The sequence below is a fragment of the Falco rusticolus genome, chromosome 2 (assembly GCF_015220075.1).
Source record: "Falco rusticolus isolate bFalRus1 chromosome 2, bFalRus1.pri, whole genome shotgun sequence".
NCBI classification, from domain to species: Eukaryota; Metazoa; Chordata; class Aves; order Falconiformes; family Falconidae; genus Falco; species Falco rusticolus.
Window position 1 is genome coordinate 91,361,155 of NC_051188.1, and position 21,107 is coordinate 91,382,261.

The following is a 21,107-nucleotide window of genomic DNA, read 5'->3' on the forward strand; positions in this document are numbered from 1 at the left end:
ATTATTTAAATAAACCCCATGGAACAACATTTTTAAGTCAATGGTGTTACTTCTGCTGTTGTCAGTGAATACTGTATGTGCCAAAACTCACAGTGACATAAGACTTTCCAACATAAGCGTCCTCCCTATTACATGTAACTTGTTTCAGCCAAAACTTAAAAATAACATATAAATTTTACTACATTTTAGTTCCAGTCTGGAAAATATAAAGGGCTTATGGAAGAAGTCTACAGTCTTACATTTCTGAAAGTAATTAAAGGTATCAAGAAGTTCTCATACCTGGGCAGTATGATGTTTCTCTTGCTCTTTTCTGCCTTTAACAGTTTATGCATTGGCAATGAGGACCTGCTCTGGCTAAAACTTGACATAAAAGAACTAATAGTTTTTCAAAGACTGCCAGTAAATAGATATATTCAACAGGAATTGTAAAATTTGAATGTATTTCTCAAAAAGTGATTTAACAAAGTACACTACAGCACGGAACAGCTGTATTCACATTTTGCACTTTCTTTGGCTTTAAGTCTGTTGAAAGTGTATCTGCTGTAATACAAGGTAATCAGTAGCTTAAGGTAAGCCCTGTTTGTCTTGATACATGGGTGCACACTTGGAAAGAAGTCCAGGTTTCTCATACTGCACTTTGAGTGGAGCTGCACCGTGCAGTCCCCCTTGAGGCTGCTTGCAGAGGCACGGACTCCCATCTCCTCTGCCTTCCAGCTGCATTTGTAACACAAGCCCAGTTTCTTGGGACACCTCAAAGTCCTTTCACTGTGGATGCCGGTGGCTGAACAGCTAGCTGAAGGGCTTTAAAAACATCAACTTCAAATGTTACTCATCTTTCAGAGGTACAAAGCTGTGTACAACTGAGTAAATGTGGTAAAAGCCTTACAGGCCTTGGTTTTAACAGTCATCTTAGCCTGCTCTTGTAAGTTGCTGTTGGCTTACTGACCTTCATCCCTGTATTCTGCCCATCCTTGAGCAGCAGGCTTCCTGTCACAGTGTTTGTCTTGGTCAGCCTGTTAAATTTCAGTAAATTCTACAGAAACTGTATTCTCTAGGCAGGTAGAACTCCCATGGTGCTGAAGGATGATTCCATCAAAAGACTAGAAAAATAGCATGACATAAGCTAATTAATACAAGTGATAAGAATGCACACTCCTTTTTATACCATCTTTCTGTCTTTGTTTCCCGTAACCTCTTCAATTTCCAGAGAATGTGATACTAATGCACAAATGCAATGTGTATAACACAACATACAACACAACCATCTAATTTTTCAAAGTATGTTTGTTCATTTGTTTTTAAAAAAAGTTCTGTCAATGCTAGTTTTACTTTCAAATTAATGACGTGGTACAAAATGTTGTGAAACCTGGGTACCAATGCTACAAGATCATCGCTGGTCAAAATAGAGCATTCTTCGTGGAGGGCAAACAAGAGGGAACAGTTTTATGGCTGAGCCCTTACTTTCTGTTTTCTGAATTTCCATTTTATCCACTGACCATGAAGAGAAGTAATTAATATTTTTTATATATATATATATTATTTTATATATATATATATTCTTCAGGGAGTTAGCTCTTTGTGAATAAAAGTGACTTCATTATTTAAGAATAGTAAGTGAGAAAGTAAAGACAGCCAGTTACATCTTTACTTGTAGCATGTGCATATAATTCCTTCCCACACTTGGGTGGCTCAGTAGTTGTGCCTAGTAGCTGTTGTAATTTATTGGATATGCTTGATTTACAAGTGAAAATTTTTCATCATACTGCAAAAACTACACAGATTCATGCTGAGCTTTGTGAGTCATGCTGTTTTCATCTAGTATAATGAACAATAAAAATGTTCATTTGAACAAAGTGAATAACAAATGAAAAAAATCACTTATGCCTAATTTTATAATGGCCACAACTATATATTTACAATTACATTACTTTTCAGTATCATTATTAGGAGCAGAGCTTTAGAATTCCAGTACAAAGAAGGGCTTAAGTAAGTTTAAGATAAACATAACATCAAAATGTTTTAGAATGTATCCTATGAACTTCATTTCAATAGATATGATGAAATCGTATTGTACATCTCTCTTTTTTTAAAAAAAATCTAAAAAAATCCATCAAGGCCAGCAGCATCTTTTTTTTGGTTGTGTCTAAACAGCATTGTTGCAAAAATAAAGAAACATTAATGTTATTTTCCTAACTCTTTTAATAGTATCTTTTATCCACACATTGGAACAAATCTTGAGCTAGCATTCAAGTATCTGGAGTCTTGCAAAAAGTCATCTGATCTGTGTCAGGATTTCACTTTATATATTTCCTCACTTTCCTGCTGTCTGGATTTTATTGCTGTCCCTGGGACCATTAATCTGCATTCATAGCTCTGAATAGTTTCGGAGTTCTTGTGACTATTTTGCAAATGAGAAGCTGTGCCTCTGTCCCCACTTGTCTTTGCTGGGCTCACCTCAGGAAGTGAGAACAGTGTCCAAAAAACCCAGAGGAGACAAAAGCTAAATGTGCTGGAAGAATTTATTACTTTTCATTTAAACACTGGACAAGTATTAGCAAAGCTTACTCTGGAAGACCTGAGTTAGAGGAAGGTCTGTTGGAACTCCTCAGGGCTACTTAGCACTAGGGCAGATCTGGAGCCAGAACCAGGAATTTCTAGGCTCCTGCCCTCAAATTTAGACTCTTATTATTTCTGGTGACTCAATTGTCATTCTCAGTTGTTATTTCTGGTGGATGGGGCACTAACGTGGTTGTCTAATGAGGTCTACCAGACTAAATAGAAGGCACGCTTGGCAGTACAAGAGTAAACTTTTGTCCTAGTCAGCTCATTTCATGTGTATCTCCTTGCAGAACTGAGGCTTAAGGAGGCAACTAAATGCAGGAAATGTAAGAGCACTCTGAACCAGTACTATATGTGACACGTGCAAGGAATTTGCTTCACCAACATCTGTGGCTAAACTTCTGGGTGCCGCTGAGTGTTTTTGGGCTCCATCCCATTCATATTTCAACTCTAGTAGAGGCCAGGGATGCTGGAATTAGTGTTTGTTTGTTGTCTAAATACATCACAATGGATAGATGGTTTACTGTATAAAAGAAGACATTTCCCCATAAATGGAGGAATAGATGTGCAGCTTGATTCTGCTTGTAAGTGACCTAATTTCAGACTAGAGTGGGAAGCATGAGTAGGCAAAGAAAGGAAACACAGCTTTTGGATGGGCACCTCTTTTCACCCTAAGAAATTATATTGTAGATGCACAATCCTTAAAGTTGTAAAATGTATTTAAGCTTGGCATTTTTCATTATTAGGTTCTTAGTATAATTACTGTAAGTCTGCTACTTAGTTTGCTGACTGAACTACTTTATTAATACATGATTTTTAGGCATTCAAGAGACGCAAGCTAAGGACATGTTTAGACAAGTTTTCTGTGAATCTTTGGAAAGCTAGCCCGCCACTGACATGTCTTGCTATTTTTGCTTGTCTTTCTTTGGGTTTTTGTCTGTTCCTGCATAGGATTCTGTGTATTAGCTATGTCCACTGTTTTAGCAGACCATTTATTTTCTCTCACCTTTAGTATGCTTGATTTTGTATTCCTTGTATCAATAGCCTTTCTTCCTGCTGGTTAACTTCTCCAGCACCCATGCAGATGTCGTACATGGTGTTGCCACAATTTGACTGTTATTTCCTTAGTGTATTTCAATTTTAAGTGTAGCATCCAGAATCTGAGAAGTGGAAGCAGTATGGGTCATCATCCAGATTGGCCTGTTTCAATGGAATCAGTATGATCTTATTTTTCAGCTAGAAATATCACATACTGTGTAATTATTGAAAACACTGGCAGCAGTGTTGCAGTGTTCTAATTCTTAAAAAGCCTTTGCTTTATTTTTTCTATGTTACATTATTATATGTGTACACTTTATTTGCACGTACATTTAATCAGTTTCCAAACTGTCAAATACCTAGCAACTTCACTGTTTCTCAGTTTATTTCTGTAGCACTTTCTTGGAAGGTTCAGCCCATAGTAACCATTTAATGCTCATAAATATTTATGTTAATGTGAATGCTTGCAAAAAATACATCTTAGCCCTAACCTTAATTGAATTTACAGCTTCTGAAAGAGTTCACAATTTACAGTCCCTGAAAAGAAGGGAACTTAACTGCCGCCTTATACAGCATGTATGAAAATACAGTAAAGTTTGCAAGCAGTATGAGTACTAACCAATACACTCATACATGCACCAAACTGAACAATAGTAAAGTTGAACTTCTGGTGTCATGCAGCATGCTCTGGCCTGCCATAAAGCTGATACATCAAAGATAAACAATATAAAAAATTTACTGCGTTGCATTTGTTCAAGAATCAGTTATAGAATCACTTGTAACTATGTATCTCTAAGCCTTTTTATTTAAGAAATAATGCATGCAAAAAGCAAATGAATGTTTCATGTGATTTTTCTTTCGGCATGCAAAATATTCAGATGATGTACCTTTTTTGAAAAGATCTCTTTACAAAAAGTGTATCATTACATAAAATGTTATCTCTTATAGTAGTTCTTTTTCTACCACTGTGCCCTATTGCTCACAATAGGTAACCATCGCTAAAAAGAAATGTGGACAAACCAGGTTTCTGTGATACACCCCATGAATTTGCAGCCCACAATGTCTTGTGGCATTTCTCTTTTTCTTTTTTTTTTCTTTTTTTTTTTGCGGTAGCTTCTTGTCTTGAGAATGAGATGGGGAGCAGGAATCAAACTCTTGCTTCTTCTGTTGGAGTTCACAGTGTTGCTATTGAAATGTCAGATGATGGAACCTGTGGGTAGGGAACTGAAGAGATACTTTCTATATACTTACTGAGATGAGCAAAGCTTTTGGATGAGCTCTTCAAGCTTGCTCACTAGGTGCTTGTGGTTTGGGGTTTTTTTTGTGGGTTTTTTTGGGGGGTTAGGTTTTTTTGTTGTTGTTGTTTTGTTCTTCAAATGTTGAAAGCCTTATTTGAGCAAGGATCATGGCCATGCATTGATGTATTTGTGAATCCTTGCAGAATTAGAGCTTGAGTGTCCGGGATTTTTGTTGGGTTTTTTTTTTTGTGTGGGTTTTTTTTTCTTTCAGCAAACAGCTCTTTCTTTATCCATAACTTGGCAATAATACACAGAGTATTTGTGCATTTCTGTACGATATATACCCAATAGTATAATAGAGTTGAAAAGATTTACACTGATGGGTTGGAAGCATAATTTGTCATAATATCTGTACACCTGCACTTTTTCTAGTCACTGTGGTTTATTTATTTATTTTTTTTTTCTCCTAGAATGGTTGCCTGGGGAAAACAGCACTGCTGTGTTGGCAGAATACAGGACATTTTCTTGAGATTCAGGCTTGTTCTAGCAGTCCTTTTACTTCATTTGTTCCTGGCTACAGCAGGCAAAGGTAAGACAATTTCTTCCTGATTTATCTAGTGTTGGTATTCCAAATAAATAGCATTAGTCATGGTGAACAGCACTGCTCAATATATTCAGAACTAGCAAGTTTCTGCCCTCTTGAAATCAAGAGGAAAAACTGCCATTAACAAGAAGTTAAAACAGTTGGTGCTTAGCACGTAAACTTAGCACATAAACCCTATGTTTACAGTATTTGTTTTCATTAAAAAATAATTAGTAGTAACTTATTTTCTGCTATGGATGAGGAGCGAATGTAAACACAACATGTAATAACAAGATAAATTAACTTCCTTGCTGTTTTTTTGAACTGGAAGTGTTACTTTTTTCGGAATATGTTGTTAAATCTTTTACACTTCTTGCACAAACACCACAAGATCCTTTGAGCTTCACTCTACTTAGTGCTCGTTTGAGTACAGCACATCTGCTGCATTGCTTTTTGTTGTGTATCTCAATACGGCGAAGGAAAAAGTAGTAGGGTCCAAAATGTGTAACAGGAATGATGTATTTGGATTTGACAGCCTATGCTCTTTAAATAACAGTAAATAAAAGATAAGTTCATAAGGTTCTTGTACAAATTTTTTAACTGACATGGTGATGCTTTTGCATGAGGTGTGGTAGAATCAGTAATTTGTGGTTTATTCATGGCTGTTCTGTAAGCTGGCAGAGACAAGTTTGTCGCTACTCTGGACCTCAAGTGATATAGGTAACAGTGCTTGTCACTCATAAATCTTCCTTATATCAGTAGTGTGTAATACATTTATCATGTTAGTAATGTGCATGGAATTTAAAAAAATTAGAAGTGTTTTTTTGCCACATACTTAATGACTAGTTTTAGAAACTGTTTTGCCCAGAGAAGTCATGGATGCCCCATCCCTGAAAGTGTTCAGGGCCAGCTTGGATGAGGCTTTGAGCAACCTGGTCTAGTGGAAGGTGTCCCTACCTATGGTGAGGGCTTTGGAACTAGATGATCTTTAAGGTCCCTTCCAACTCAAACCATTCTATGATTCTGTGTTACTTTACTCCAGAAGGTCAGAGTTTCTTGCAGTTCAAAGGTACTTTGTAAGTATGTCTGCTTAATGACATTGTTCTAGCAATGAAATTTCATATGTTTACAGACTAGACTAATTCCGATTCTAATTCCCCAAATGTAGTAATTTTCATAGAAAGAAGCTCTTTTTGAGACAAAATTTGAGATTCGGGTGATAAAACTCTTACTAAGATGGTGAGGTTTTAACCTCATGTACTTTCAATAGTAAAAAGGACAGGGCTGCTCAGCAGATGGGCAAATGTCAAGAATTTTTCCAGGGGAAATGCAACTGCATCTAGGGTTCCAAGTAAGCAAGCAAAGAGGGATTTCGTCTTTAACGATCACTTGCGAGTGCCAGTAATCCTTCAAGAAAAGCTGAACTAGCACAAGAATGTATTTATGGTTCCACCCTATTTCTTTATTATTATTATTTTAAGGCTGTTAGCACTGTCAGCAGCATCTCTGCTCAGTTCTCCCCCATCTAAGGGGCCAGAGTATGTTTGTGTTCTCCAGGAAATACAAAGAGAGAATAACTGCCTGTGTTCTTCCTGATGTCTAGGACACTCTGCATAATGTGGCATAGTTTATCCAAATACAACTGTGAATGAAAAAGGAGGGATGAATTTAATTGTGAGGAATAAGTTCTTAGCTTTAGATTTCCAAAACATTGAGCACAATCAAGTGACCCACATGTAGAAAGTTTAGAGTTTTCAATTTCTTATAAAGAACAGTTATGAGCTCTAGGCAGAATACATTAAGATACAAGATTCTTGTGATGTCATTTTAATGGCCTGTCGCAAGCACTTTGTTACAGGTGGCAAACACTTGCATAGAAATTAATGACTATTGTTGTTACTGGTTAAAAGCCAGATTGTGCAGATACATAAATTTGTGAGTATTTTTATTCAAGAGAATACTCAGCTGTATTAATGCTCAACTATACTGGTAAAGTAGCTATCAGTAATAGAAAATTAGTAATAGAAAATAGTGCTAGTGCTTATGTACTGAGAGAATCTGCTCCTGTATGTCTATTTCTTACTACGTATGGTTGGCTATGTCTTGTAAAGCTATCAGTTATCACCATCTGAAAATGTTTGAAAAAAGAGAGATTACATTTGGGGTTTATGTTTGCATTATCTTGCCATTCTCAGAAAATTTATTTTAAATGTTTGGAAGTATGAGCATACATTTCAGGATTTCTTTCAGGGCTTAAGAGAACATGTTTATTAAGTGAATGCTCTTTATTTTTAGTGAGGCTAAAAAACCCAGTTCTTGCTTCTATTAGAGGTAAATATATTAAGAAGGAACAATTTGTATTTCTGAAAGAGGTTAAGTGCCAGAATACAGCAAATGACATAAAAAAATCAGTCTGCAATTACTACTGCATGGAGTTTCCTTGACTCCAGATTGTGATTTTTGCGTATTTTTCTTACTCTGGAGATGTTTTGAGCATTCTTTCTACTGTGCTACCTTTTCTGTGTTGGGGTGATTAAGGTATGTTCATGGTAAGGTTTCTGAATGTGATTTGTATTGTCTGGACCCAAAGGACCTAATTGTAAGCTAGGAATGCCACTGTCAGAGCACAGCCAATTCCAGCTCCTCAGTTCTACGCTCAAGGGTAGATTGCAGCCCACAAGTACCATTACTAGAGAAAATAAGTGATGGTTGACAGAACTTCCAAAAGCTTTAAAGTAATGTCATCTCCTACATGCATTGCATCCACCCACATATCAGACTTATCCAAGACTGTTTTGATAATGAATTTCTAACTTAATGCTGTACTCCGTGTGTTCCACTTGGAACAGTGAAGTGCATTTTCTGACTATGGTTATGATTTCCTGTGTACTTTTTCAGCATTCTTTGGGTAGACAAACCATATAAAATTTTCTGAGTCTTTCTTGTTACAACTCAGATAGTATTGGTATCTCTTCTCTTAACTTTGGCACCCCTGTTTGGCACCTGTTGTTTTTTTTTAACTCTTTAGAGCAAAGTGGGCCAGACTTTCCAGGTTTTGGAAGGGTAGATTTCTCTAAGTAACCTCTTTTGGTAGTTTAAATTGTCAGGCCTTTTACGCCTATCAGTAGTGGTCTTTTTGAATCATCAACAGGACTGATGTCATTTTCCATAATTTCTGTTGGTTACCTGCCTTAGAACTGTTTTTATCTGCAAGTCAGTCCACACTGACTCCCTTGACAACTCTACAGTGTCAACTCCTCTAAAAAATGTGATTGGGTTTTGCAGCCCTTTAATTAATTCACTGTTGATGCATAAACACTGATTTAACATTTAACATGAAATTAAGCCTCACTCAAGATTTGTTCACTTCCAGAATCAAGTTGTCTGACGGTACCTGAAGTTTTGATGAACACTTTTATTCTCAGGAATGGACTTCCATTCTTCCAATCTGGGTAGTCAACAGTGACTTAAAGTTTTGAAGCTATGTCAGGAAACTTCCTTAACCAATGACTTTGGTCATCTCTGCATGCTCAAGACGGCTTACAGAAATTTTGCAGGGTATATGAGTCATGCAGGTATATTTGACATATCTTCTCTGAGGAACAGCAGCTGCATCAAATCTTTCAAAACCTTCAGCATAATTCCTACTTGATAATGAAAGACTCGAGAAATTATTTTTCTTTGGTGAGATGTCACAAGTGTTGCCGTGTAACTGTATATGTAGCTAGCTGTTTCCTTTATAAAATCAGTTTCCTCATGATCTGTCCAAACTGGAAGGTAGCAGATCTATTTTAATTGTAGGTACATTTGAGTCTATCTAAAAATCTGTACTTCTGTGACACTTTCCTGTCCCTCCCAATCTTCCTCACACCAACTTTTTAAGTCGTGTTTTAAAAACTAGTTTTCCATGTGGTTAGCTGAGTAGTCCGTATCTTGCTTCTGGGTTCTGACAAATGGCCAAAGTGAAAGAATTCATGCTGTAGGGTTGGACAGGGGGGAAGTAGTTCTACTGATTGCTGTTGGGCCAGTTGTGGTTTTCTTCTCCATTACCGTAGAACCATGCTAAATATTACCTTGCCATTCAAAATTCACTGTCTGCTAGTTAGGATTTTCGCCTAATTCAGCCTGTGCCCTGAGAGATTTTGTTTGGTCTGTAGCCTTGTATGGCACTTTCATGATGTATGTTGAATTTCAGGAATGATTCAGAGTTATGAAAGATGCCTACAGATTTCAGCTAATTAGTATCACAAAGGGAGTCTCAAAGCTATAGTATGCAACAAGAATAGTTATCAGTGGGGGTTTGTTTTATACTTTTTCTGGTAGCTTATACCTATCAAGCCACACTTGGAAGTTAGGAACTTCCTCCTGTTTTCCATTTGTTGCTATTGAAAAAGAAACTTGAGAGCCCTGTGCTCAAGAGACAGAGAAGTTGAACACATTCCTGATTCAGAATTGGCCTGATGAAAGCTGGTGCTCTGGCTGGTTGAGAAGGTCACAGAAAAGCTGGCTGTGATCTTGACAGCTAACTAGGACTATGAGTGTAACCTACCTAGGGAAAAAAAACCCCACAGACTGATCCAAGTTGCCTGGAAATTTGTCTTTTCACAGGGGAGCTAATGGAAAAGCTTTCTTCCTGTATTGACTGATCTTTTCCTGCTATCCAACCCTGACCTATCATGATTAATCATATACCTCCTCTGGAGGGTACATAAAAGCTCTGCATATATTGATAAATAAATACCTTCCTAAAGGTGTCAGTAATATGTTCTCTTGCACTGGCTGAGCATCTACCAGGCTGTTCCATTTTTCTGTAGTTCCATTTCATGTCCCATAGGAGTTTTTCTTAGTTTGAAATGACATTAAATTTGTATCTAGCATATTATTCAAAGGATGCAGTGAGATGAGGCAGGAAGCAGCATGAATGGCAAGGTGGGGGGAACAAACATGCAACCATAGAATGGTTTGGGTTGGAAGGGACCTTAAAGACCATTTAGTTCCAATCCTCCTGCCCTGGGCAGGGACACCTTTTCCAGTAGACCAGGTTGCTCAAAGCCCCATCCAGCCTGGCCTTGAATGCTTTCAGGGATGGGGCATCCACAATTTCTCTGGGCAACACAGCTCCAGTGCCTGACCACCCTCACAGTGAAGAATTTCTTCCCAATACCCAACCTAAATCTACCCTCTTTCTGCTTAAAGACATTACCCCTTCTCCTATCACTACAAGTCCCTGTAAAAAGTCCCTCTCCAGCTTTCTTGTAGGCCCCCTTTAGGCACTGGAAGGCTGCTGGAAGGTCTCCCTGGAGCCTTCTCCTCTCCAGGCTGAACAAGCCCAACCCTCTCGGCATGTCTTGTCTTCATAGCAGAGGTGCTCCAGCCCTCTGATCATCTTTGTGGCCCACCCCCGGACTTACTCCAACAGGTCCATGTCCTTCTTATGCTGGGGGCTCTGGAGCTGAATGCAGTAGTTCAGGTGAGGTCTCACAAGAGCAGAGCAGAAGGGTGAGGGGCAGAATCACTCCCCTTGACCTGCTGGCCACACTTCTTCTGATGCAGCCCAGCATACGGTTGGCTTTGTGGGCTGTGAGTGCACATTGCCAGGCCACGTTGAGCTTCTCATCCATCAACACTCCCAAGTCCTTCTCCTCAGGGCTGCTCTCAATCCATTTTCCACCCAGCCTGTATTTGTGCTTGGGATTGCCCTGACCCATGTACAGGACACCTTACACTTGGTCTTGCATTTCATGAGGTTTGCGGGGGCCCACCTCTCAAGCCTATCCATGTCCCTCTGGATGGCATCTCTTCCATCCACCGTGTTGACTACGCCACACAGCTCGGTGTTGGCAAACTTGCTGAGGATGCACTCAGTCCCATTGTCTGTGTCACCAACAAAGATGTTAAAACAGCGCTGGTCCCAGGACGGACTCCTGAGGAACACCACTCATCACTGGTCTCCACTTGGACATTGACCTGTTGACTGCAACTTTTTGAGTGCAACCACCTAGCCATTTCCTTATGCACCAAGCTGTCCATCCATCAAATCCATGTCCCTACATTTTAGAGACAGGTATATTGTGTGGGACAATGTCAAATATTTTGCATGAGTCTAGGTAAATGACGTCTAGCCCCATAGTAGAAGGCCACCAAATCTTTCAGGCATGATTTTCACATAGTGAAGTCATGTTGGCTGCCATGAATCACATCCTTATTTTCCATGGGCCTTAGCATAGTTTCCAGGGGAATCTGCTCTATGATCTTGCCGGGCACAGAGGTAAGACAGATTGGCCTGTAGTTCCCCAGGTCTTAGTTTTTTTAGTTTTTAAGTGTGACATGGAGAAGCACGATCTTGCTCAGAGAAGGAGGATGCAATGCTGAGACACAAGAAGGCATTAAGGGTACAGTCCCTTCTTCTAACTCTGTTTCTATATTTTTTCCCAGTATCCATTAAATGCAAAATATCTACAGAGTCCTGGGCATAGGAACTAGGATCTGTGATTCTCTTTTTGCCTCCCACTTGGTATTTGAGTGCTGTCTTAAAGAGCTACATGGTTGTCCTTCATCTTGTACATGAGCTTTACTTCAAAACTTTCATGGGCAACTACGATTTATTGATTGCCTCCAAATTTTCCGCTTTCCCACCACAAAAATAAAGCAAAAAGAGAAAGATACAAGATTGTTTCTTACTGTGTTGTTTTGAAAACGCCTAGGTAAATGCCTAGGAATGGTACTGTATGGAAGAATAACGTTCATATAGAAGATTTTTAAAAACTGAAATGATTTTACAAATCACCTTTTCTTTACTTAGATCAGGAGGATTTTCTAGGACAGTATAAAGCTGTCTTTAAGACTGCATGCGAAGATCCTTGGATTATGTCAGCAAGAGTTTCTCTGCGTCCCTTGAAAGAATTCATTGTTTGTGTGCACCTCAAGCTCTATTCCTCACATAGTCCCTGGACAGCATATGTATACAATCAAGAAACTCTTCACACCAACCTCTCTGCAAATAAGTATGATCTTGGACTTACAGGAGATCATGGTAAATTGAGGATATGGTTATTTGGAAAACAAACAAATGCAGCAGCAAGACTTCATGAAAACACTTGGAACCAAATATGTATCCTGTGGAAAAGTGAAGATGGGGAGATGAAGGTATTCGTAAATGGAAAAAAAAAAGTAAACAGAAAACTAACCGGGAAAATTAATTTTCCTGGAAAAGGGAAGTTCTTACTTGGCTGTTCAAAGCTGCCAGGTACAGCTATGTCACCTCACCTGGGTATGACCGGGGAGCTGTACATGTTCAGGATGTGGGATAAAGCAAATATAAAGCAGTCTCTGGACTGTGAAGACAGTGGTGTTATACGCTGGAGAAAGGAGGATTGGGTCTATAATAAGACAGTAGAAGAAGATAACTCTTTGCCATGTGGTAAGTGCCATTGCACTCCTGTTTTTAAAATAGTGTTTTTGTCAAAAGTTCATCTGAACATGTCTAATGTTTTTCTTCCAGATTTTACAAAGTATTTGTCTATTAGCCATTTCTAGGTAAATGCTTAATGAGATCATGTGAAGATCTGCAGCTTTCATCAGCTTTTATCCATATATAAAAAGCATAGCAGCAGTCCTTTGAAGACTTTCAGCTTGCTTCAACTTTTGTGTCTGTCTACTGCCCATGTAATGGTAATGAGAACAGGATGCATCCAGCCAAAACTCCTTGGAGTATTAGGGCTTTCTATCAATGTCATCTTAAAATAATTAATTTTCACACCTTCTGTTCAGGGAATAAATATAGAGGAAAGCATTGCTGATCCTCATTCTGCATATTCACTGGGCCAGAACTTCGATGAGTGCAACTTTTCATTGTTTCACTGGCACATTGCACCATCTTTAGCTCATACATCTGTAAAGATGACTGGAGGCTCTGATTTCTTGTTTCTGTACCAGTAATGCCTTCCTTTATTAAAATGGTCAAATGGTTTCTCACGCATTTATCAAAATTCCTCTCTGCCTTGAAAAAGAACCATAAAAAGCTTTAAACCAAACCAAAACAAGATTTTTTTTCAGAGAAATTTAGTTAAAGCAAGAGAATAATCTTTCTAGCTTTTGCTGTTGTATCTATTGTCAAAAAAGACAAACATGAATCAAGCTTGGGCAAGATCCAATTTATCAACCGTAGTAAATGGTATTACCCCCCAAGACCTTCAGAGATTTTAAGGTGACTAACTCAATTGGTTCTTAAATTTCTTACATGATATAGGTACTTCAGTTAAACTGTGGCACCAATCTTACTCTTCATCACCTTTATATTTAAAAACTGTACCTGTCTGTTTTGTGCAGACTAAAAAATATCTTTTAGCTATGTAAAGTTATAATCACTGCCTGACTGGGTAGATTAAAAATATCTTAAGGCATTAAAATAAGGTGACCAGATTTCTTTTTCTGGGTGAGAAAGAAATCTGTCTGACAAACCAGGACTCATGGAGAATGCCTCTAACACTGGGTCATAATGAATGAAATGCCTCTGCTGGCCTCATGCTGTAGTTGGGAGCACATCTTTTCTGTTGGGTTGTGTGATTTGGGAGAGGAGCTGAAGAAAGGATGTCTTTCTTTTGCTCATGTGTGACTGTGTTTGAAGGAACACAGTTGTAGAGCTTTCTAGTTCCTCTGTACACCTATGCAAAAAATACCTGATTTTGGGGGCTTCTCTGTTAAAACAGAAGGACTTTGGGTAGTAAGCTTTCAGAAAGACCTGATTTTGCATCTGCAAAGAACATAACTGGCAAAGGGCTAAAGCTTGGAAAAGTGCTATGCCTCCTGTGTAGGCACAAAAGGTGAAAAGGAAGTGGTTCATTGTAGTCATCATTGTGCTGGAGGACAAGTTTCAGAATTTTTTTTATGACCTGGTTGGCATTTTGTGCCTACATAAAACAACAGTTTATAAAATGTTCAGTCAAAGATTACCATGATTTCTGTGATTTCTCCTTTGCTTAACCACTCAAAATCTTTGTGCAGTTGAAGCCATTACCTAATTGGTGTCTCATAGGCAGTGATGCACTCCATTAATAAATCTGGATTTACTTAACTTCACATTATTTTCTTATGTTTCCTTACCTCCTTTTCCTGCCTTTCTTTTTGTTGGCTCCTCAGATTCTTTTTCTTTTGGTTTTATCATTTACTTTTGTAATAATTTTTCAGATGACCAAAAATTTATTTAGTTTTTATTAACCATGTGAGGTCTAATAAAGACCAGAATCCTGATTCTGCTAAGAGGTACGCACATGTGTAGTGCTTAAAGGCATGCTCAGCTTTAACCAAGTAGTTTACTTTAACCAGGTAGCTCTGTATCTTATGCATCTGAAGGTTTGCAAGAAAGAACATATCTGACTACTTCCCAGTATATGATGGGGGCTGGTCGTGTTTCTTGGACTAATGGAAGTCAGCAACAGCAAACTCTTAGGTCTGAGTTAAAGGTGCAACTCTTGCTTCTTCCAGTCACACAGTCTTCCAGTTCTCCTCTGTTTGTATAGCCATTGCGCACTAGCAGGTGTAAGTACTGCAGGTAGGGCCAAAGGGGGAAGGAGGCCCCAGACATTGTGCGTCACTAAACCTTCCACTTGCATTCCTCAGGTTTCTCTGATAATTCCTCTTTTGCTGAGAATGAGAAGTAGCTTAACAGCTGTGATATGGAGAAAGAGTGCCATAGATCGGATGTATCTCACTTTAGAGATTATCTCTTGGTATTTAAAAATACGTAAGTGAAGAAAGAAGTGCTCACTGTTCCAAACGCCAGCTTTGGAAAATTTCTTTAGCTTGTTCCTCGATTCCTATCTAACTACATACTTTAATGTGGACAATATGAATGATACCACTATTGTCTCTACATAATCCAGGAAAGAAGTACGAAGTAATATAAAGTGCTGGGTGATTTAAGAGAATACAAAACCACAAGAAAAGAGGCAAGTTTAAACGCTAAATGCTTGAAAAGAAATTTTAGTAATCTGTGAGCACCAGCTCTTCGATTGTCATTTTTACATGGGGTATTTGCAAGTTGCCTTTAATAAGCTGCCTTTAATAATAACCTGACAACTGGAAGAAATGTACTGTTTAAACATTAATCACTTCAGTTACTTGTTAAACAGGAACATTCTTAATCCAAATATAAATATCCAAACTGTTACATTGTGCATTTATGCAAGGAGCACTGAGATGACAGAGTATCTTTTACAAATTGCAATGAATAAATAAAATAGATTATTTATGGCATAACTGTAAATAGTATCACTGACAGTAAAGCACTGTCATCTCATTGGTGGTATCAGTGCCCTAACTTTTAGCAGGAGTCCAGTGCCTGTTGCTTTTGGTTGCATTTTTTTGCATGAATACAATTCAGTGTTTATATTGTGGCATTTTAGGCTTTTCTAATCTGTCCTGTCCAACTTTCAAGACCAAGGTGTTGCCCTCTATTTTGCATGTATCCTTTTCACTCCCAATATTGCTGAGCCTGCTACTGGTGGTGCTGGAGGAGGTTTCCAGGCTTGTGGGAACAAAGCAGTCTAATGCTGATGGGAGAAATGTGCCCTGTGTGACTGTTTTGCCTTTGCATGCTCAAGGAATAGGAAACCTTCAGTTTGGGCTGTTGCTCTGCTTTGTAGGTGTGGGCAATAAGAGGCTTGTGTAATCCCTTTTTAAGATTTCTGAGGCTGTGTGTACTTCTGATGACAGGATCGGCTTTCCTGGAAGGGAGGGTGGAGTTCCAAGGCTTTACCTTCTCAGACAGAAGGTGGAAAAGTAGCTGCCACTCATCAGTCTGCATCGCAGTCTGTTGGGTACCAAACTTTGGGCCATGTTGTTACGTTTACGGAGCAAATCATGGAAGTTGGAGATGAAAAAATAAATTATTTTCCCCAATACCGTTTTCTTTCTGAAATTGTGAGGACAGGATACTGCAGAAACCTCTAGAAGCTCTTAAAGGAAGTAAATGTGATGGGGGCGTTGGGTGGGAGAGGAACAGAACTCTGGAGTGCCTATTTGATGAGTCATGTACCACTTCACTTTGTACCTATTCACTGAGTGTATGTTTGACCTCTTTCTTTGCCCTCATTGCCTCCCTTTTCTGTGATATCAAAGGAAGTAGCTTTTTGGAAGTCAGCCTGCCAGATAAGAGGTGATTTGATTCACCTCAGTATCTAATGTACAGCTTTATACAAACAGAGCTTTATACAGATAAAAACTGTATTTATAGCCTAATATCCTAAAAACCTGTGTAAAATCAAAGCTGAGTTAAAAATATTTCACCTAAATTTTCTGTTCGGGTTACTAAAATGAACTGGCCAAAGTGACAGAGCCTGATGTGAACAAGCACTTGCATTGTTTTCTTATGCTTGCTTCTGTCCAATAGCCAGTGATAATTCATCCTTTCATCCCTGGTGCCGCCACTAAGGGTCAGAGCAGATGTGAGGTGTCATGAGAGGCACCAAAGTGTACAATTAAGATTTGTACTTACACAATGTGCCTCAAAATCTGACTTGCATAAAAATTTGACACGGGCTAATGTCAACAGTGGAACAGTTGGAGAGGATTTTTACATGTTACTGTTACAAATGCCTTCTGTGATGGGATGGTTCATTTTGGCAGAATGTTTATCCAGCTGGAAGGTTTATCAGATGTTAAAGGGACCCAATCTCTTAATAGAAAATAACAATTTAATTTGAATATGAGATTTGCATGTCATATTTTTGGTGCTTATTTCACTAAATAGGTGGATTTTGTAACAGTACCATTTTAAAATTTTGTTGTTTGGGCTACTCAGTTTTGTTCATGAGCAAGTCCTATGAAATGTATTAGTGCCAGGCATTTTCATATGATTGTATCCTAGTAACACTGAACATCAATGGATGGTAGTTGCTACACTGGCCTGGTAACTGATGTAATTATACTGATAACTGTTGCCTGTGAGAATGTTTAGAAGAGAATTTGTATAGACCTGAAAATGCAGTCTGGAATCAACTTTTCAATGAAAAATGGTTTGATTTTTTTTTTAAGCCAGAAAGTGATATTATGCATCTGTTTGGAATGAAAATGTGCACTTTGGTATTTCTGATGGGAATTTTTAATGGAAATCAATTCCCCTGCCTGAATCAGTTGAATTTTCGGTGAAAAAATCAGCACTAAGTTTCCTATCACATCTTATTTAGAAAATCTGATTTTTATTAATTTCCTGGTATTTTTGTGTGTATTTGTAAGTCAAAACTGATCTTACCAGCAGTGCACAGTTGTGGTTATCTAATGCCGTTCTGTGGTGTCAGCCAAGTACTTTGGCATGGGGAAAACATACTATATAGCCACCAAGGTATCCCTTGGGATTCTTCCATTTGGATTCTGCTGTTGATCTGTTTGTGAGAGCTGACGTGGTCAAGGGTACCTTTAGTTTGAAAGAGTAGTCGTGGGTGATAATACAAACTGTTCTGATTTTTGGCATGTTTTTCAATTACAATGAGTAAAATTTCATTTCATAAACCTGTCATCTAGGCCCCAGAACATCTGAGTCCATAGATGTATGTTTTTCTGCCAGTAATGTTGTCTGTGCTCCAGTAGATTGACAGGGCTGTTGCAACTCCTTAAGTGTTTAGTGCCTGTTCTGTGTCTGGACCTGACTAGAAATCAGCTGTGCCTTGCATTCTCTCACCATGTTTCCTGCGAGACAGAGGCCAGCAGGACGCCCCTTCCTGCTGTACCATCCCCAGCACCTCCACATTGCACAGGCTGGGCAGGGTGGGTGTCCATTGGAGGCTCTAGTTCACTACAGTTCAGACTCTTCTGAGTAATCACTCTAGTTGCTGTTTCAGGCTTTTTCAAAGGATGCTTTCTGCCAAAGTTCGAAGGCAATGATGAAGTGTTAGGTACAGCAGTATTAACAGCAACACTGCTCCCCTGAGACAGGGGAGCAAGAAGCAGCTGCCAGTAACCTAGTTCTTGCACAATGTCGTTACCTGCAGCCAGGTTCTAGCTGCTTCCCACTCCTCCACCCTGGAAAAACTGACCTGCTTCTGGCAGAGTGGATTGCCTGAAGACAGGTGAATCAGAAAGGGTGTTGCCTTTCCAAAAATTTGAAGAGTGTACTGGTGATAATTTACATAGGAGGTAGGGACAAAAAAAGAAAGGGTATTTGTCATTCTTCCAGTTGGAGATAGAACATTGTACACTGTTCATGCTTTAAGGGCTTTTTCTGTATCCTGTGTCTAAGTTACTGAACAAAAGGCATGCTGAGTGACAGTGCCTTTGGTGCAAGGACCAGAACCATCCCATCCCATCTTTACCACTGTGTTTACAAAGCCTCCTTCACCCTTTCTTTCCCTTTGGCTGAACTGATTTAGGAATTCTGCTTGGCTTGGTGGAACAGCTTCAGCAGGACACATGGAGACCATCCCATCATAAAAGAGCCAGTAGACTGATGGTTAAGATCTGGATGGTTAAGATCTGTCATGCTAAGGAATGGTGTAAGCACAAGGCTATTTTGTAGACAGGGCCAGGGACTGGTCTCTTTCAGAGCTACATCAGTTTGTGGATGTAGCCTTAAGTACTGTTGTTAATGGATTTAGTCTCCTACCAGGCTAGGGCTGCTAAAGTTACACTGTTTCCCATTGTCATACAAAGTCATTATGGGAAATAAAGGTTGTCACAATGCAAATACTGGTTCCTAAGTAAGTTTTTTGCAGCTGTGGTATCCCGCAATGGCAAGAGTTGCTAAACAGATTCCATATAAGTGGAACAGTTTTTTCTGTCTATACAAATGGGATTCTTGAATCTCCTCTCTGTGTCAGAAGAGTACAAAGTGATAGGAAGACAGTAAGAGACTTGCTGCTTTTGTTTGCAATGATGCATGCTAGTAACAGAAACTGATGCTTATTTAATGGAGGTCCCTTTTCCTTCAAGACAACCCATTTCTTATGGAGACCTATTGTGTCTCCCTTGCAGCAAAAGCAAAGAATAATATTGAATAATGTTATTTGCCTGTTTATTTGCTGTTTGGATCCTCAGGAATGTTCTCTATTAGAGAAAATGTAGAAAATTATTACTACAATACTTTTTACATTGCTACATAATGTCTCCTTATGGAATAGGTGTGTTGATTGGATGATCCTAAACTAAGAGAGTTGCAAATGAAAATGCATGGAGCAAATAAAATGAAGTTTCATATATGTTAAGATTTTCTTGCTCTTCTCAATGGTAAACAACTTCAGGGAAATAAATTTTCTGCTAGCTTGTAACTAGCAGGTGCTGAGTTACTTTACCTTTCTTTTTACATGTCAACTTTAAGGATGTTTTAGATTGGACTTTAGTCCTTCTCCAAATAAACTCTATTTGCTTTCTTTTCTAGTTCTTAAACACAAAGGAGGAGGGTTGACAAATGTAAGTGACATTAAATAATGTATAACAGCCTCTCCTTCCTCCTTTCTGTATGCAAATTGATTCTGATTAAAGACTTGGTTAGTGAACTTAAAGCTGCACCTTGATCAATGACAAGTCTCATTCTCATGGATGCTTTCTAGTAACTAGGGACATGAATATTGTGCTGTAAGAGAAGTCATGGTTAGATTTGTGTCCAGAAGGAAGTGCTTCTCTGATTATGCATGCCATCATCACTTGCTGCGTGTGCCAGCTCCATATTCAGAGCTTGTGTTAGCTTATTTTGCTCCCTGTACTGCTGAATTTTTTTATTAAAAGCATTTGTCATTTTTAGAGTTCACTGTCTTCTTACAAACCTACAGTACTAAATGTGTTAGTGGACAATTTTCTCACCTACCTCAGGATACTACTTGTATTCTCAAAAATTCACATAGCAAGTTGAAGGGATATGGAGGATGGGAAGTGTGGTTTGTCTACACTGACTGTGTCTACACTTTACTCCTCAAGAGTACGTGAGAAAGATCTTAAGGTCAGATTCCCCAGGCAGATTTTTTTTTTTTTTTTTTTTTTTTAGTGGGTAGGGGCAGCAGTGTGGTCTTTTTTGTGAGATGCTGCACACTTCAAGATGTGGGTTCCTTTGGAGAATTTAGTTTCCTGCAGGGTCCTTTGGTTGGAAATAAGGGCTTTTGCACAAGGTGCTAGCCACTTAGTAAGACAGGACTGCTGGCAAGTAAATTTTTGGAGATGGAATTAACTTCCTATGGTAGAAAAGCCAGTTTGCCCACATGTGGAAGGATACTTTCTTCTCTAACTGGAAGTTCACTTTACTTTATGTAGAATTGACTCAATTACTTTTATTCACCCTGTTCTACCTTAAAGAACTTTCTGCTGTTTAAACAATACAGAACAGTTATATCTTTATCTTACATAAGAGCTCTAGAACACTTACCTTATAGGATCAGGTGCTTTAACTCGACTTACCATTTAGTGAGAAGTCCTAATTTTCCTGAAAAATTACTGTAAACATTAAGGTTATAGCCAAATTTTCATGATCTGTGAAGTTCATACAGTGCTAGGTGTTAAAAAGGCCAATTGTATTTCTCTGTAGGCAGAATCCTAGTTGTCTCAAATGAGATGTTTGATGTAACTTGGTTTTGTCTTTACTGAAATAGTTTAAATTCAGTAGACTGATACATATGAAGGTATAATACTTTTCTTACATTTTTTACTTAACGGATGTGTGTTATTTTACTTAGAGTATTGCTTCTCTCTCTCTCTTTTACATGAGAAAA

General features: G+C 38.6%; 1 protein-coding gene across 3 annotated transcripts in view; it reads left to right on the forward strand.

Annotated features, from left to right (window-relative positions):
- The window catches only part of ADGRG2 (adhesion G protein-coupled receptor G2), a 60,602-nt gene that overhangs the window by 6,353 nt on the left and 33,142 nt on the right, over positions 1-21,107 (forward strand). For all 3 annotated transcript variants that reach the window (XM_037377961.1, XM_037377959.1, XM_037377960.1), the window contains exons 2-3: positions 5,306-5,424; positions 12,221-12,838. In XM_037377961.1, coding sequence (XP_037233858.1) covers positions 5,307-5,424; positions 12,221-12,838 — 736 coding nt within the window. In that variant the 5' untranslated portion in view covers position 5,306. The remainder of the gene's footprint in view (positions 1-5,305; positions 5,425-12,220; positions 12,839-21,107) is intronic.